We start from the raw sequence: 19,212 nt of genomic DNA, 5'->3' as shown, positions 1-19,212 counted from the left end.
GCATGTTTTAAATTAGTGGTGATGTATTAGAATCTTGAATCGTGCTAGGGATTTGAATAAGGATATATATTTATCCATTAGAATTAGAATTTATTGAGTTATTTATCTTTTCGTATTTTGTAATTGTCTTTATTATCTTTCATCTTTCAATATTATAATTAGAATTTGATTTGTTTAAGATTTTTATTCTTATTTTAATATTCCTAGAACCCTATAACTAGAGTTTGAGTTATGTACTTAACATCTGAATGAATAGAATAAGAATTGAAATTTTCTTCCTCCTTGCTGCTTCAACTTTAAGAATAACTATTAATATGTCAAAGTAATTTCTCCAAACAGTCCTCTTTTTGTTAATTATATTCCATCCGATCCTAAATATAAGACTTTTTTTAATCCCTCCCTATATATTAGTCCAGATTAGTTCACGTGGTTCGATGGCTTAACTTGGAATCCCTCGTAGCCTTGCAACTTTGTTTAGTAAACAGATTGCAAACTAAGGGCGGTTTATCTCCTTTATTCTCTTCTTTAATCTCTCCCACATTATTACATGGTTATGGTGGCATATGATAAACCTTAATTTTTATATCCTTTATCCCATATTAATCTAAGATTTAAATGGCATTTTGGCCTTAAATGAATATTTTTATGCATTATTAGATTAATTGATTGATCTTGGGATTTTTCATAAAAACTAATATTTTGGATTAAAAATATGAATATTTTGTGATTTTCTATTTTTAGCTTGAAATTAATGTTTCCTATTTCTTTAGAAATAATTCTCATATTTTTAGAAAGATTGATTCCTGAAAAGTTTTTCAAATTTTTTCCTTATCTTGAATGCATTTCTAATGTTTAATTTTAATATGGTTTATATTATAGGGAGAATCTCAGTTAAATCCAATTGAAATACCTAAATTCAAATTTAGGTCCACACTTTTAACAAATTCCTAATTAGGTCAATTAGGGATTTTTTTAATGTTGTTAAATAACCAGAATGCCCATTAAAAAGAAAATTGATTACAAGTGATCCATCATCTCTTATGGTTTTTTTAGACCAAAAAACATACGAGTAATTTTACGATGTTTGAAATTTGTATATATAAAACTTATGCTATTAAAAATATTTTAATAAGATATGTTAAATTAAAGATATAAGTAACCTTCAAATAAATTTTTTTATTTTCAGTTCTTATAATTTACGTTTGTTTCATTTATTTAAGCAATGTTAGATCCGACCGAAAACGTAAATTGTTACAACTTAATATTAAATATTTATTATAATTAAAATATTTTAGAATCTTAAAATAAATATTTACAACCTGAAAACAAAAAGTATTTATTTAAAGACTACTTATATTATAAGTTGAAATGTTTTGTGAAAATATTTTGAACGTTTTAGTTATATATACAAAATTTCAAACACTTAAAAATTATTTATATTTTTCTGTCTAAATATTAATAATAAGATATGATGAACCACTTTAGAGGGATCAAATAATCAATTGTTATTTTTAACTAAAAAGGGGCACTGTGGTTATTTAATAACATTCAACAATCCCTAATTAGGTCTTATATCCTAATTAAAAATTTGTTAAAAATGTATACTTCAATTTGAATTTAAATATTACGGCTAGATTTAATTGGGATTTTCCTTATATTATATTTGAATATAAGCTATATTTATGGATGTACTTAAATTTTTATAGAACAAGAAAAAGCACAATAGAAAATCTAATAGTGCAAGATTATTTTTTGAAATTTAAGTACAATATGGGTCTATTAAATGCTAATGCGCTTATGTTTTGAATCCGAAAATATTCCTTTTTCTCCCATTAAATTTACCCCAGCCGCAACCTCATGAACTCATGAATGCCACTCACCAACATGACATTCTTTGATTTCCTTTCGACAGCAACTACTCTCACCATATTCCATCATCATCCATTCAACTAATTCCCTTCCTTTTACTGCACGGACATACACGCAACAACACTATCAATCCTCATCATTCGCACCACAAATATTTCACCCATATTATTTCAATTATTCATCATGATCGTCCTATACAAGGAGCTTGGAAAGAAGCTTTTCACCATGGCAACTTAAGCTTTTTTTGGGAGATAAATTGAAAGGAACATGGAAGAAGCTAGAGCTTTGGGCTAGCACTTGAAGATCATAAGAGAGTAATATTCTGTTTATCTTTTTAATTAAAAAATGTGAGATATTATTTAGCTTTACATAATTTCGAGTTGTATTTTCATGAGACAATTTAATTTTAGATTGTTATTTTTATTCTTGGATTGTATTGATATTTGGATTATATTTGTGATGAGATACTTAGTTGGAATTTATGTTTATTAACCTTTATATTGTTAATTAAATTTATAATTGAGTTCTCAGTATTGATTTAATTATCAATGTGGTTTAAATTACAAATTTGGGTTCTTTTGCTTCATGATTGTTTAATTGTTTAATTAATTAGTCTTATACTGTTATGAATTCTCTAATAGTTTAAGAATTTTTTAATTTGAAGTTTTTTTTTATTTTAAGTAGGTAATTAAAATTATTAATTCCATTCTCTTGTCACTTTTCTTTGACCTAATTGATTGACTTGGGCTATAAAAGTTAATTTATTATGAATCCTAAGTTGTTCCTTTCACCGTAACTGAAAAGAAATCTCTTACTTTTACTTTGTTAATTTTCTTTGCTCTTTAGTTAATTTTCTTTACTTATCATTTTAACTTTCCTTCAAACCCCCCCAATTGCATTTGCATTCATTTCGTTTAATTTAATTTTCACATAGATTTTAGAACATTTGCATATTGCACTTAAATTTAGTATTTTGCATTTTAGTTTAAGTCCATTTTATTACATTTTTCAACACCTAAATTCTTACCTAAAGAAGCGTATAACTTGCTCCTTGAAAGTGATGACCAGGGTTGATCCTAAATTACAAATAGGTTGATCCTAAACTACAAATTATTTAGGATCTACTTTAATTAAGTGTTTTAACGATAGAGGCATCATCAACTCTAAACCCTAAACATATTCAACACAATCACATCATCATTAAATTCCATTAGGCCCCGTTTCTTCCTCGTCTATGGTTATGGTGGCACCAGAAAGATATTCTTATGGAATGCTTTGATGTCATTTTTACGCGACAAAGGTCATATTGTATTTGCTATTGCATCAAGTTGCATAGCAACAATACTCTTATCTTTAGGCAGAACTACTCACTCATGGTTTGTCATCCCACTACAAGTCACAGATTCATCATTGTATTCAATAAGTCAAAATTCACCATTATCTAATCTTCTCAAACACACTATATTAATTATTTGAGATAAAGCACCAATGGTGCAAAGCTTCTGTATCAAAGCATTTGATAGGACATTGAGGGACATTATGATGTCAATTTACCTTTTGGTAGCAAATGTGTAGCATGGTATGAAAAACTAGACCGAACCAGCCTATTCAAATCAAAAACTGGCGAACCGATCACTTGTCTGATCCGGTTGGTTAACAGAATCAAGATAACAATGAATCGGCATGACTTGACATGAATCAAAGTAAACCGAGATTAACCCAGGTAACCCACCGATCAGAGTGGGTTAGCCGGCTTTTTTTTTAAAGCTTCCCATGGTTCAAAAACTTGAGAAAAAAGGGACAAACCATTGCTAGATTATGCTCTGAAAGTTGAACTCTATTGCTGTTGTGGTTGTCTCCTCACCGCATTCTTCTTAGTTTGTGATGGTAAGATCTCCATGCAACTCATTAGATCGTCGCCATTCATGCTTTACTTTCAACTCAGCAAATCTGTGGGGAGAAGCCATGGACACTGGTGAATAAAGAGGGAACAAAGTATAAAAGAAAGTTGCCCTTCATGCTCTGAATGGTGATGAGTGTGAAGGAAGGGTAAATGAAAAGAAAATACTGACTGTTGAGGCTCGTGATCGGTGAGGAAAGGAGACAGGAAAGTGACGAGGTAAAAGAAGGAGCTAAAAAAAAATAACTAAGAGAAAGCAAGAGGAAAGTACGGGTCATACGTAGGAGAAGAAAAGGAAAAAAAAATAACAGAGAAAAAAATTTATATACATATAAATGTTTTGTAATTTAGATATTTATTTAAAGATTGAATATTATGTATCCATAATTAAAATATATATTTTTATACATTTTAATTAAACTATAATATATTAATTATTACCGGTCTGACTCCAAGTTGACCCCAGTCGGATCCACTAACCCTTAAACCATTGTCTCAACCAATTCAGTGACTGGTCTAGTTTTTAGTACCTTGATGTGTAGTGATAGGTAGTGACTTCAAACAAATTCTGCATGTTATACCTAAAAGGACAAGAGAAAATGTTGTGGATGCATGCAATAATTCATCTAAACCGTGGGAGTATTGCACTATTTTTATGTGGACGAAAAACATGCAATTAAGAAGAGGTTCTACATCAGATGTCAATATGAAGTTGGAATGGTTCTCAAATTGGTTGTTATCTGTTGATGATGGAAAAGTTGGAGAGTCGGATGATAGTGTTGCCCACCATGTTTTTTTGTTACTACCATCTCCTAATCCTATCGAAGCGATTGTTCATGCAACATATGTTGATCTCTTACAAAACATGACATGAAACTCATATTTCAATAATAGAGCAATATTGGCAGCACATATTGAAATGGTCAATTGCATAAATGAGTACATGTGCTCAATCTTTCCAGGTGAGACAGTTGAATTCTTGAGTTGTGATAAAATATGCCAATCTTCTCAAGACAATGATAGCATGGAGAACTTATACTCAACTGAATTTTTGAACACCATTATTGTTCTGGCATGTCCCCACATAGACTACAATCAAAGGTGGGTGCACCTATCATGTTGTTACGGAACATAGATCAAACATCATGACTATGTAATGGTACACGCCTTCGTATATCTAACATTGGTAAATCTATCATAGAAGCAATAACACATAATGAGTCAAATCCCAATAAAAAGGTTCTCATTCATAGGATGAATATGAACCCATCAGAAGCCCGCTGGCCATTCAAAAGGAAGCGTAGACAATATTCAACATTCTTTTGTTTTGTGATGACTATCAATAAAAGCCAAAGATAATCTTTAAAGAATGTTGGGTTGTATATCCCGAAACCTGTTTTTACTCATGATAAATTATATGTTGCATTGTCTAGAATGAGGAGCATGGATGGGTTGAAAATTGTACCACATGATCAAGAAATGTTAATGAAGACGTCAACAGTGAATGTTGTGTATCAGGAAGTTTTTAGGAACGTCGTTTGATTTTGTATGATTCAATGTCTGTTGATGCGTATGTGACTGCATAACAGTTTGTGTCATTGAACTGAATATGTTGCATGATGTATACAAGTTTGCTAAGTGGTGAGAAATTTCTGTGTTACCGATAGGAAGCACAAGCTTGTTTTAAAAATAATATTAATTTTATTTTCCTCCAAAATTAAAGCCGTCAGTCATCCATGATATGCTTCTTCTTTTTTCCCAATTAACATCTACGTAATCATTTTATTGATATATCATTTAACTATTAACATAGATATCTATCCATTTATATCAGTAAGTTTTTACCCCTAATTTACACCATCCGATATAAAATAAACTTTATTCACCAAAAGAAAAAATGTAGGCAGTTTAGTTATCCCTAATTTAATATTTTTAAACTTTGCCAAGAAAAATGTAATATTGCAAATTAAATTAAATTTAGTCCCGGAACCACCCACAATTTTAATGCATGGTTTCAATTCACCCAAAAAAGGTAACAGCTCGATCCAACCCACAAATTTGTCGCGCAAGGCTCCAGTAATTACAATGGATACAGTTAACTGCCAATTAAACTGATTGAATATTAATTAATAAAAAAATTATTTTACATTAAATATTATTTATTAAACAATTAATCAATAACAATAATAATAATAATTTAATTGGTAAAATTTTAGCTTCATTCCTTAACCCACGGCCTACCCACACCATGACCATTCCATTTTGACTGTAAAGTGAAAGAGTGCTATCATTCTCATATTCTATACGAGAACACATCCCAGACTCGTCGAAAAGATTAGTATATATTGCTCGTCATAATCTAAAGAAGTTCATATTTACTACTCTATCCATTCGTCCCTTTTTATAAGCAACAACTATCATCTTCCAATTGTCTGTAAATATAAGCAACATTTGCAATATGTCTTAAATTTTTATAACTTTTTGCTCCTAGTAAAGACTTATTTTAATAGCTAATATATATTTTTTGCTTCTCAAAACATCATTTTCTAGATAATAAATATTCTGAATATTATATTGATAACCTCTCGAAATTCCTACCAATTCAACTCGTTTTAATACCTTTTTGTGGGTTTTGGAAGCTATTTGTGTAGGGTTATTTTCTTAAAGCTGAAAAATACGATTTGAAATGTGAAACTTGATTTGTGCTAATATTTGGGGATTATTTTTCGATGCTTCTAAAATTTTTGGTGTAGGAAACAGTGAGAGTTGAGAGATGAACAACAAGGAGAAATATTTAACCTACTTTGGTTTATCAGAAAAAGATCATGGATGCAAAGCGAGGAAGCATCAAAGAACCAAGTAGAGAAGGCAAAAAATGCTCAATCCGCCGTGGTGTCTGGAACAATCTGCCACAACCTCTGAAGCAGAAAGGAAGGAGAAGTATTTTGTACTAGGCGCCACAGCCTAGTTAAATCCACCGCAACACCCAATCCCTACGCAGCTATTCATTCTACATTGTAACTTAAAATTTAGGGCATACAAAAGGGGAAACTCATGGCTTTCAGCCATACTTTGACTTGGGGACCTATTTGGAGGAGTTCTCTACTAGGGTTTAGAGATTTTGAAGCTTGGGAGCTTAGGGCTTAAAGTTTACAAGAGATTTGAAGCTTCTTTTCTCATTTTCCTTGGTTTTTTTCTTCTCTTCTCCTTTATTTCTGCAATGGCTGCATAATACCCTTGTATTTGTCACTTTTTGCTGAACATGTGTAGCTAGAATAGTCATTCTAAGGTTATTTTGATCTATTGTATAGATTAAGACTTGTTTAACTCTCTCTTTAGTGTTAATCTTAATGTTATGTTGTTTTTACCTTGAGCTTAGTGCTTCCTTATGATTGGCCACCACTTGGCTGGAGTGATTTGTTTGATTGGTTAAAGCTTAAGAAAGTTAAATCAATTTTTGAACTTAGGTAAAAATATTCTAGACCGAAAGTTTATGCTATTATGTTGATAGTTTGTTGATAGATTAAAGATATATCTATTGACCTAGCATTGTCCAAACAAGATTTTGGTTTTCAAAATGTAATCTTTTTAACAAAAGCAAGAGATTGTGAAATTATATTAAGATTACAAAACTTGGTTTTGACTTGAGAAAGTTTAATCAATATTTGTAAATTTTGGACTGACTTAATTTATCGTTAAAACACTAAATGAGAGTTTTCTAATCAAGTTTTATGAAGTACAATAGTGAGAAATAATTGTAAATCCTTATTTGTCTTAAAGTTAAGTTTATTTTTGCATCCTTTTTACCTTTGTTTTCAAAGTACCTTAAACAATTTCATTTACACATTAATTTTACTCAACCTAATCATCAGCACAATTGTGATTTTTAACTCATCTGGCCTTAGTCTCTGAGAGAGCGATACTTTTTATACTACTTGCAACCCGTGCGCTTGTGGTTAAGCTTAACAGTGAACATATATTTAATGTAATCTCTCTCCATCACACATTCTTTCTTTTTCATAATTCTCTTCATTAATAATTTTCTTTTTCTCTTTCTTTTTCTCTTTCTCATAAATAAAAGTATTTTGGAAAAAAAAACTTTCAATTTTTACACATTTATTTTCTTTAACTAATTTTAATTAATTTTTTGACCTACATGATTTAATCTAAGATTCCTTAAATGAACATATGGATTGAGTTATATTATTTACGAGTCAAACTTGTGGGGAAAAAAAACTGAATTTCTGGGGACCTCTTTGTACTTAATTTCCACACCTAGGATCTACAGGTAATCATTTCTTCAAATTTTATGTTGTTTAATAGTATATAATAATTATACTGCTTTATAACAATTATACTGTTTCATTTAAGGATATTTTATATACAACGATATGCTTAAAGGTTGACAAATACATGGCTTAATGAAGAATCATATCTATTAATTGAGTTCATCGCATCCCATCCCATCCCATTCTCTAATAAATTTGGGAAAATTATCCATAAATTCCTGATAAGGAAATTAAATGCAGAAAGATTCCGAAAAGTTCATATTTTCGTGTCAAATTTAAATATTTGTATTTATAATTCAAATTTTCAAAAATCGTGTTACGTCATAAAAATGAATTTATTAAGACTTTTCTCTATATAATTTTCTTACCTACAACACAAAGGTAAATTTCTCTTTAAATTGTATGTTGTTTAATAATATTAAATCAATTTTACTGTTTTATATTAAGTATATTTTATATGTTCTAACCATATTCTTAAATTTTAAGCAATAGATGGCTTAACTTTTAAGCACATCACATCACATATTCTCCTATAAATTAGGAAAGTCAAGTAAATTAAAACAAACACACTAAAGCTTAAGAGAGGATGGCATCCTTTTCAACGTACAACACTTCCTTCAACACTGATTTCTGTTTGCAATTGGCATACAAAGTTCTTCAGAAACAAACAGAAAAGGGTTCCAATTTCGTGGTTTCTCCATTATCTCTTCATCTCATATTGAGCCTTGTGGCTGCTGGATCTAAAGGAAAAACCTTGGACCAGCTTCTTTCGTTTCTGGGATCAAAGAGTAAAGATGAACTCAACTCATTATCTTCACAATTTCTTTCTCGTTTATGGCGTGCCGAGGACACCAAAAGTGTAGGTCCAAACCTATCTCTTGTTAATGGCGCTTGGGTAGAAAAAACTTTTGGTCTGAAGACTAGTTTTGAAGACATAGTCAAAAATGTGTACAAAAGCCAAATTGAAGCGGTTGACTTCACCAACAAGGTACTATTTTGATTATTCATTTTTGTGTTCTTCGCCTGCACTTAACTCTCTCTTTTGTTTTCCTCTTTGATTGCAACCTTTTACATGTTTCCTCATCAAACTTGACCTATGTACAGAAAAGTGCAAAGCTTTAATTTGACTTGTTCTATGGATTTTGTTCACTAGGCTGAGGAAGTTGCACAAGAAGCAAACTGGTGGGTCGAAAATGCAACTAATGGAGTCATAATGCATATTCTTCCATCAGGTTCCTTAAGTCCGAAGACAACATTAGTTCTTGCCAATGCTCTATATTTCAAAGGAGCATGGGATAAAAAGTTTGATTCGACTATGACTGAAACTAGAAGTTTCAATCTTCTTAATGGAGAGAACGTAAAAGTTCCATTCATGACCTCTAAGAAGTGGGGATCATATTATTACAGATCTTTTGAGAATCATTTCAATTCCTTTGAGAATTATACAATACTCTCCATCCCTTACCAATGTGGCAGCAACCCTTTCAAGTTCGCCATGTATTTCTTTCTTCCACATGGGAAGCACGGCTTACCAAATCTAATTCACACTTTAAACTCAAATCCCAGATTTCTAAATCAAAATTTTGAGCTAAGGAGAGAGCAAATTGCTGAACTTTGGATCCCGAAATTTAAGTTTTCCTACAATCTGGAAGCCGAAGAGGCCATGAGAGAATTGGGACTTACTTTGCCTTTCACCCCTGCGGAGCTAACAGAAGTGTCAGATTCTTTCTCCAATGACAAGCTTCACGTTTCAAAAATTCTGCACAAAGCATTAGTTGCAGTCGATGAAGAAGGAGCAGAAGCTGCATCCTCCTCTGATTTCTGGTCGGGTGCGCCGGACACAAGCTTTGTGGCTGACCATCCCTTCGTCTTTATGATGAGGGAAGAGACTTCCAAGGCAGTGTTCTTCATTGGAGCTGTGCTTAACCCTTTATTGGATTCTTAAGCATGGTTTAAATTAGTGGTGATGTACTAGAATCTTAATATTAGGGATCTGAATAAGGATATATATTTATCCATTGGAATTAGGATTTACTGAGTTATTTATTATTATTTTATCTTTTAATATTATAAATTAGGATTTGATTTGTTTTGGGATTTTATTATTTTAATTTAACATTTCTAAGAACTCTATGACTAGAGTTACTAGTTCCGGACTCCTCCTCCCCTTCCCAGTTCCTCCGACTTTTAATAGTAATTCTCCACAAAAAAAAAAAAAATTGTTTATTTAGGGCTTGTTTGGTACGAAGGAAATTAAGGGAATGGGAGGGGAGAGAAAATTTTAATAAGCTCAATTTTAAAAAAAAAATTGAAGAAGTGGGGTTTTAAAATTTTAATAAAGAGAAGATATAATATAAAAGAGTAATAAGGATTAATTAAAAATTTTTAATCCCACTTCTTTAATTTTTTAAATCCAGCTTATTAAAATTTTTCTCCCCTCCTTTTACTTCTCTTTTCCTCATAACGGCCCCTTAGTTTTTTTTGTTTTTTCATTTTAATCCGTCCATGTATATTAGTGAGACTGGTTCACGTGGTTATTAGATGGCTGAACCTGGAATCCCTCATGGCCTTCCAACTTTAGTAAACATAATACATATACTAAGGGCGGTTTGTCCTAATTAAACCTCCGATATTCTCTCCTTCAATCTCTCCCACATTTTATTTTAGAAAGAATATGAATATTATTTTCCTCCAAAATTAAATCTGTCAATCATTCATGACAGGATTTTGTTATAAACGTAATTATTAATATAGCTATTTATACATCGGAGTATCCATTTATATCATTAAGTTTTTTTCCTTGATTTATATCGCTGACTTTATATATATATATATATATATATATAATCAAATTTATTCACCAAAACGAAAAATTAAACACGTTACATATCTTATCAGAATAAGTCGTGTAGGCTCAAATGACCAAAATAAATGTTACTTAGATAATGTCAAAAATTAAAACATCATAATATATTAATAAAAAACTAATATAATCTCTATCAATTTAAAATTAGTCAGATCTTAAATTATGTAGAAAATAATGTATCTCTCATGAGATTGTGAGGCACGAGTGATATTATTTATAATTTATAGTTTATAAATAGATTATGGGATTTTGGTAGAGCTTAATATTGTTTTTTTGTATTATAAGTCTCACTCCTCAAAATCACTTAACAAAAGCCATTTAATCCATATATAATTACATATCTATATAAATATAAGAGTAGATACTTAAAAAATTAAGAAAAATAAAAGAAATCATATTCTACTTAAAAGAATTACAACAAAGGGCATACCACTACGAAAAATTTTATTCAATATGTAAAATAGACCAAGTTAGAATATGTTAAATTTTTTATCTGATACCTTAGCAATTAGTATATTAAGATGTTAGGAAAGCTTATTCCCCACAAAAGAATAAGAAACATTATTATATTTGCTTATATTATAATTTAATGAAGATTTTATTGATTATATTAAAAGTCTTACTACAATAATTTTTTGGCTTACACACATGCATTCTGCCGAAGAGGCAATCATGAGTACCACTTTCACAGGTTAAAAAAAAAATCAAAGACCATCTAGACTTTTTATTTAAACTATATTAACATTACATGGATTTTTTATTTTTAAACTCACATAAATTTATTCTAAAATAAAATTTAATTATAAAAATTCCTTTGAATTGTTTAAAATTATTTTTTTATTTTCTAGACAGAGTTATAAAAAATTATATATTTTTTATTTTCAATTAAATTTTGCGTCAATTTTAAAACTAAAATTTTAATTTTGACCAAATTAATCCATGCTTAGGTTATTTTATTTCAATAGCTATCTATGTAATTTGTAAAAATTGAGATAATTTCCGTTTAATTTAGTGAAATTTAAAAATTTATATGAGTTTTAAAAATAGAGTGAGGGAGAAAATGTAGGAAGTTTAGTTAGGGGAAGTATAATATTTTTAAATTTTCCCAAAAAATGTAATATTGCAAATTTAATTTAATTTAGTCCCAAAACCACCCACAATTTTAATGCACGATTTCAATCCACCTAAGAAAGATAACAGCTCGGTATAACCCACAAATTTGTGGCGCAACTCTCCAGTGATTGACAGTTAATTGCTCGATATACTCTTTAAGACAGTTAACTGCCTTTTTTTTTCCCCACCCCAATTTATTTTATTGAATAATACTTTTTTTTTGTTGCTAGGCACAAACATCCTCTATGTAATTTTATTCGCGGCACTGTGTGGCACTAAATGTAAATATATCCCCTTATAAGAATTTAAACATTGGTTTATCATGTTGTGAGAGGTTACTCCCTTCTGCTAGACCCAACCCTCATTGATTGATTGAATAATACTAACTTTAATCTTTAATATAAGAAGTAGATAACTAATTTGTAAATATTAATGAAATTAGTTAAAGTAATTATTTGTATTAAATGAATATTTTCTTTCCTACAATACTCTTATTAAATATTAATTATGTGAATTAGAACTACCTATTGATGTTGGGATTGGGGACAAAATGAATAAATATTAGAGATAAATTGAATTGAGATCTTATTCTTAAAATCAAATTAAATCTCATATGTCCTTGAGTTCATTAGAATTAATTTATTTCATATCACTATTCCAGTTTGACTCCTTGGGCTCATTTCATGCTCAATTATTGAGATCGATTTTTAACCCTTTTTTTTTTTGTTAAGCACAGGTATTCTCTTATCAGAGATAATCTTATTTGAGACACTATCAAGCACTAAACGTAAACACTTCTCCCAATAAAAATTTAAACATTAGTTCACCATTTATAAGAAAATACTTCCTTCTAGCAGACCTAATCTCGTTGGCCATACCATCCTAGTTGACAAAGCCAACTTTTCTAAATTTGAAATGATGATCACATAAGGGCAGCCCTATTTTTTCAGTAATGTCCCACCCTACAAAGTGCTCGAAGAGAGGGCTTCCATAAATTACAAGTTATACTTTCATTAATCCAAGAAAAATAAATAAATTTAGGAAAATTACCAATAGGGTTTAGGTAAGAAAATTAAATACAAAAATATCCCCAAAAAAATTCATATTTACAAGTTATATATATATTTACAAGTCAAATTTAACAATTTATATTTACAAGTCAGACTTCCATATTTGCAAATTAAGTTATACCATTTACAGGTCAATTTTGTAACAAAAAATATTTAATTCCTTACTACTTCTGTGTATTTAATTTTCTCAACGGGCACTTGTAGATAATTTTTAATTTGAATTTTATATTGTTTAATAATATTATACTCCCCTGATTTAAAATATAAGTTGAATCTTTGAATAAGTCTAACTTTTTTTTAATAAGCTTCGATTTGAATTCATCTAATCACTTGATGTATTTTTTTTCTATGCTTACCCCTAATTAAATAAATGTCTCTCTCTTTTTTTTTCCATTTATTCTCTAACATCTTGTTTTCACCCATTCTCTCTCCCACTCATCCCCTCCATAAATAAAGATGTTTTAGAAAAATAAATTACATTTTTGGCATATTTATTACCTTTAATCAAATTTAACTAACTTTTTTAAGTTGTGTAATTTAATTATTTGAAGCTTACATTTTGACAAGACACTAATAATTATGTTGTCTTATATCAATTATATTTTATAAGTTCTATGGATATCCTGAAGCATAAAGCCTAGGCCTCGTTTGCAATGAGTTTGTCCTAGTGTCATGTAATATGGCCGAAGTTTGTTCTGTGCCGTTTTATCTTATGAATAGATTGATCTTTTTCTTTTGGAGGGGGAAAAAAAAGAGCAATAGATGGCTTATCAAAGAATGCCAAAAGCTAGTTGTCATCAGGGCAGAATGTGTTTGGATTAATAGTGGCAAAACTGACTTTTAATTCAACTAATTTTTGTAAAATTAAATTAAAGTAAAAATCAATTAGTATAATGTGATTTATGTTTGAATTGACATTTATAAAAAGTCAGTTGAAAAAGTTGAAACTTGTTTGGAGGATTAATAGAAAAGTAAATTTAGAAGTAAAATGATTAAAAAGGATATTAGCTTTATTGAATTGTAGTGTTTTATATTATATGATAATAATGTGATAACTGTTAAAAAATAATTAAAATGACAATTATAAAATAAAAATATTTGTCAGTGAGAAAATATTGAAGTGACATATAAAAAGGATTAAAAAAACTTTTCCATTCTGCCTTAGAATTAAAAGAATATCTTGGTGTGTGATAAAAAAGAAATATGATTTATTTTTGGGGGTAAATCTATAAATTCCCCTTTAAAAGAGCATTAAATGCCCAAAAGAAACAAAAAAACCGGATTGGGGACTAAACCAGTCAAGGCAGTGGGTCAAGGGTCACTAGTCAGACCAGGGGTCAGACAGGTGATATTAAAATAATATAATTTAATTAAATCATCAATTCATTATTCTAATTTCTAACACTTCTAATTATTAGCCAAACAGCAGTAGAGCAGAGAAAGCAAAAACATTCAATCATCATTCTAACATCTAACACTATGCCTCCGTCTCAACTACAAGTACTCAAATAACCAAACCTCTCGGCCAATGAAGAAACTCGAAAGGCAAAGGCAATCCGGTGAAAGGCAGAAAGCAAAGCAGAAAGGCAAAACTCTCAAGTAACTTCAAGTGTTCAGCAACTAAACTTCAGTTAGAGATTTTTATCTCCCCTCACTTCGCATTTCCCAAACCTCTCGGCCAGTGGAGAAAGGCAGAAATCAGAGATATTTATCAATTTATTCCTAAAATCACAATCTAGCTAAAAGGGGAGGGAATGTTTTTCGAGCTTACCCAATGTGCCAAAACCGGTATGATTGATTGAATTTGAACAAGGCGAGCAACAAAATCCAAGATTTAGAGAGGTGACCACCATGCCTCCTCTGTCTCCACTCTCCACAACGCACGACAGATCAACCAACATGCCTCTGTCTCCACTACAAGTCAACTACCGCGCCGCTGTCTCCACTCTCCACAGCAACTTGACGGCGCTGCAAGTGATTTGGGGCAGGGAGAACAGTCGACTGGAATGAACTCAACGAAGAAGGGAATGGGAATCTTGGTCAACCACCGTGCCTCCGTCTCTACTGTCCACAGCAACTTGACGGCGATGCAAGGGATTTGGGGCAAGGAGAACGGTCGAGCTCAACGAAGATGGAGATGGGATTCTAACTAGAAGACGAACCGAGCGAATTGAATGACGGCCTTGCAATTTTTTTAAAATTAGATGATGTCATTTGGGCATTAGGTGGGGGGGGGAAATTAAACCAGTCAACCTCCCAAACTGGGCGGTTGAACAGTTTAATACCGGATTGACCGGTTGATTACCGGTTCAATAGGTGACCGATTTTTTTCTTGAACCAAACTAGACTGGAGATCGGTTCACCGATTTTACGGTTAAACCAACCAGTTCGATCCGGTTTTTTTTTCCCTTGCATAGAAATGCTAAAAGCAAGTAAAAGTAGCGTTAGCTTTTAGACTATTATTAGCTTAAAGCTCTTTTTCGGTCAAAACCATTCCAAACATGATGTAACCTTCAAGAGTATGTTTGGATTAGTAGTAGCAAAACTAACATTTATTTCAACTGATTTTTGCAAGCTTAAGTTAGGATAAAAATCAGTTAATGTAATGTGATTTATGGTTGAATTGATGCTTATAAAAAGTCAATTAAAAAAAATTAAAATTTATTTGGATGATTAATAGAGTATCTGTAATATGACTAAAAGGAACATGAATTTGATTGAATACTAGTATTTTATATTATATGATTTTAATGTGATAATTATTAAAAAAATAATTAAAATTATAATTATAAGATAAAAATATTTGTTAGTAAGAAAATTATAATAGGGATTTTAAATTAATAAAAAGGATTTAAATTAAAGGGTTTGTATACAAAATTAATTTGCAAAGTGTTACTACTCTGTGTGTATAAAAATTTATTACGTCTTTATCACCAATTAAATTTTTAATGAAGACCTTTTTTTTCCAATTTTCTCTAAATTATTATTTAATTTTTCCTTTCTTTGGATACTTTTATAAACATATTTTTCTTGTTCTATTTATAAGACTTTTTCAGCTTATTTAACATAGATTAAGAAAAACTTTAAACTACATCAACGCTCTATTAAAATATAACAACTTTTCAACTATACCTTATTTAATATATACACCTTTAAAAAAAAAACTATATACACTATAATAAATTAATGACAAAATTGTACATTTATGCCAAAATTTTAATAAAGTAACTTATAAATAGGACCGAGAAAAATCTTCTCTTTCTACCTTATAAATAAGATTATAGAAGTATATAGTTATTGAGTATTTTTAGAGTAATCTTTATTTTTGTTGAAGTAAAGTACGGCCCATTTTAAAACACTCGTCTCTCATCTAATGGTCATCCTTTTTGGTTCTCCATGTTGGCTTTTTTCTGAAACCTACAAATTTTGGCTTTTTTTTCCTGGTATACCAAATTTTGGCTTTTGCTTCAATCTAACTTTTTCTCAAAAACCTATTTGCTCAAAAGTTAATTCAAACAATGAGTCTGTTTGCCTCAGTGTTTAGAGGGCAATAAGCTGTTTTTTTTTTCAGGCATAAGCCTGTTTAAAGAATTTGTGGTGTTTAGGTTGGCGATTGAGCAATTTGACTTCTATATGAAAAGTTACAATAAACTATAAGTAAAAATTAGCTACTTATGATTTAAAGTTTTTGAAACATTGAGAAAAAGTGAAGAAATTTATTACCGCATTTAGTTCTTATTATAAGCCTCAAATAACTAATTTGTAGATAACAAAAAATCAGTCAAAATTAGTTGAAAGTAATAAATAAGTTAGAAATATAGTTTTGTTTTTAAATATGCTCCTAGAAATATACTTTTATTTTCAAATATACTTTTATAATAAATGATAAAAAATAAAAGAAAATATATGAGATCAACAGAAGCTCATAAATAATCTAAAATTATTATGTAAATTGATAAGTTTTTAATTTTTATTATTTTATAAAAGTCTTACTCATTTTGGTAATTTTATAAACTAAAATTACTTATTCAATCATAATTCAAACAACTTACTTTCACAAACTAACTTTTACAAAATCCAATTCAAACACAATTCACATCACCAAATTTAACTTTTATCCAATCTCACTTTTTTTAAAGGTCAGATTGACAATAAGCTACTTTTTCAATTGCTAATCTAAATGGAATCAACATCTCACCCTTAAATAAGCCACTAATTGAAGTTTCACTCTTCCCAATGCTTATTTTCCCTTCCAACAGCGTTCCAAACACGCCCCAAATAATCTCCCAACCAACATTTTGCGCTTTCCAAGGCACGTTTATCAATCTAAACGGCAATCCAAACACAACAGAAATAAATAAAAGAATCGAAGAGCCAGCACATATAGGGCCTATTTGCTTTAGCGCTTTTATAGAAGAAAAATAACTTATTGAGTCAAAACGTGCAATGGGACAGATTGAATAAAGTTGAGTGTTTGTAATAGCGTTAAAACAATTTAAATTTTGGATGAAAAGCCACCATAAATCATAAGCAAAAATCTAGAGCTTATCACTTTTGAAAAGTAGAGAGAGAAGATGAAAAAAAGTTGGATTCCACTCTTTTAAAAGAATTTATCTTAAATCACATTATACTATATTACTTATATTCAAACTTAGACTTATATTCTTTCTAGTACAAAATATAACTAATTTGTAAATATTAAAAAAATTAATTTAATTAATTATATGTAATAAATGGATGTTATTTTTCATAAAATACTCCCATAAATTATATGCATTGAAAGCTACTCTTGATGAAAATTTATTAACATGTGTAATCACTATAGCTTAAGGATTATTTAGGAGCAAAATAGACAAATATTATAGACAAAGTGGATTAAGATCTTATATTTATGACTAAATTAAATTTCTAACTAATTCTTATATTAAGGACCGGAGATAATATCATTTAATAAAATCATTTTACTACTTTATTATTTTTATTTTATATTTAGATAAACCATGCATAGTATACCATCCAATTAATTATATAATATTATTTATATTATTATGATTTCTAATTTAAATATATTTTATTCATTAAATAAATTTCTTCTTATTATAATAATTTAAAATTATTAGATTTTGTAAATTTATATTTTTAATTATTTTTTATTATTTAATAAAAAGCATACTCCTTTTAGTCATTTTACAAACTAAACTTATTTATTCAATCATAATCCAAATAATTTTTCTACTTTATAAACTAACTTTCATAAAAGTTAATCCAAACATAAATTACATTACCTAATCTAACTTTTCCCTAATCTGACTTTTCTAAAAGTCATGTTGAAAATAAATTTCCTTTTTATAGCTAATCCAAACGGACCCACACTAACAATGTATTTGGGATCACAGTAGTGGCTCCCAAACTGACTTCCCCACTAGAAAAAGTTGAAACAAGCAACTTTTTGTTTAAAACACATATTTGGACTGGCTGTGGAGGTAAATGGATTTATACTTAAAACAAATTTTTTTTCCAAAAGCTCCAATTTGTTGCTTTCAGCTTCTCCACTGCATGTTTGGATAGGCAGGCCCATGTGTGAAGGAGAGGAGAGGATGCATTATGCATGATGTGTGCTTTCTTTTTTTTACCCCAGCCACTTGAGTTGATTTTTAATATTAAAGAAATTATTTTTTTGAATAATGAAACCGTTTTTAAAAAAATAAATTTATTATTCTTTATTATTTACTATCATATTTATAAAATCTATGGATAATTGAGAAAAATGTTCTATTAAAAATTTAATTGGTAAGAAGTAATTGATAAATTTTTATATACTAAGCGTAAATATTTTAGATATAGGATGCTTGTATTATGATTTAGATCCTTCTCACTAATTATATTTTTAATAGGAGGACTTTTTCTCAATTTTTCCTAAAATTTAAATGTATTATTTTAGTTTTAATTATTCTAAAAAATAACTATTTTTATTTTTATAATTTTAATTTAATTATTCTCTTACAATTATCACATTATAAACATATAATATAAATATGTATCATTCAATAAAGTTCATATCTTTTTCAGTCATTTTACATCTAAACTTACTTTTTTATTAATCAT

The 19,212-nt window shown here is 29.4% G+C and overlaps 1 protein-coding gene across 1 annotated transcript; it reads left to right on the top strand.

Annotated features, from left to right (window-relative positions):
• Nucleotides 1–8,644: 8,644 nt before the first annotated feature.
• On the top strand, nucleotides 8,645–10,003 carry LOC114757463 (serpin-ZX-like). Its single transcript, XM_028946525.1, has 2 exons — nucleotides 8,645–9,046; nucleotides 9,212–10,003. The coding sequence occupies exons 1-2, from the start codon at nucleotides 8,645–8,647 to the stop codon at nucleotides 10,001–10,003; spliced, it is 1,194 nt and encodes a 397-aa protein (XP_028802358.1).
• The last annotated feature ends 9,209 nt before the right edge of the window (nucleotides 10,004–19,212 follow it).

Source organism: Neltuma alba, unplaced genomic scaffold (genome assembly GCF_004799145.2).
Source record: "Neltuma alba isolate B1F8T4 unplaced genomic scaffold, ASM479914v2 tig00001488_pilon, whole genome shotgun sequence".
Classification (NCBI taxonomy): Eukaryota; Viridiplantae; Streptophyta; class Magnoliopsida; order Fabales; family Fabaceae; genus Neltuma; species Neltuma alba.
The sequence above is the reverse complement of the archived record's forward strand: the minus strand, read 5'-3'. Positions and strand labels throughout refer to the sequence as shown.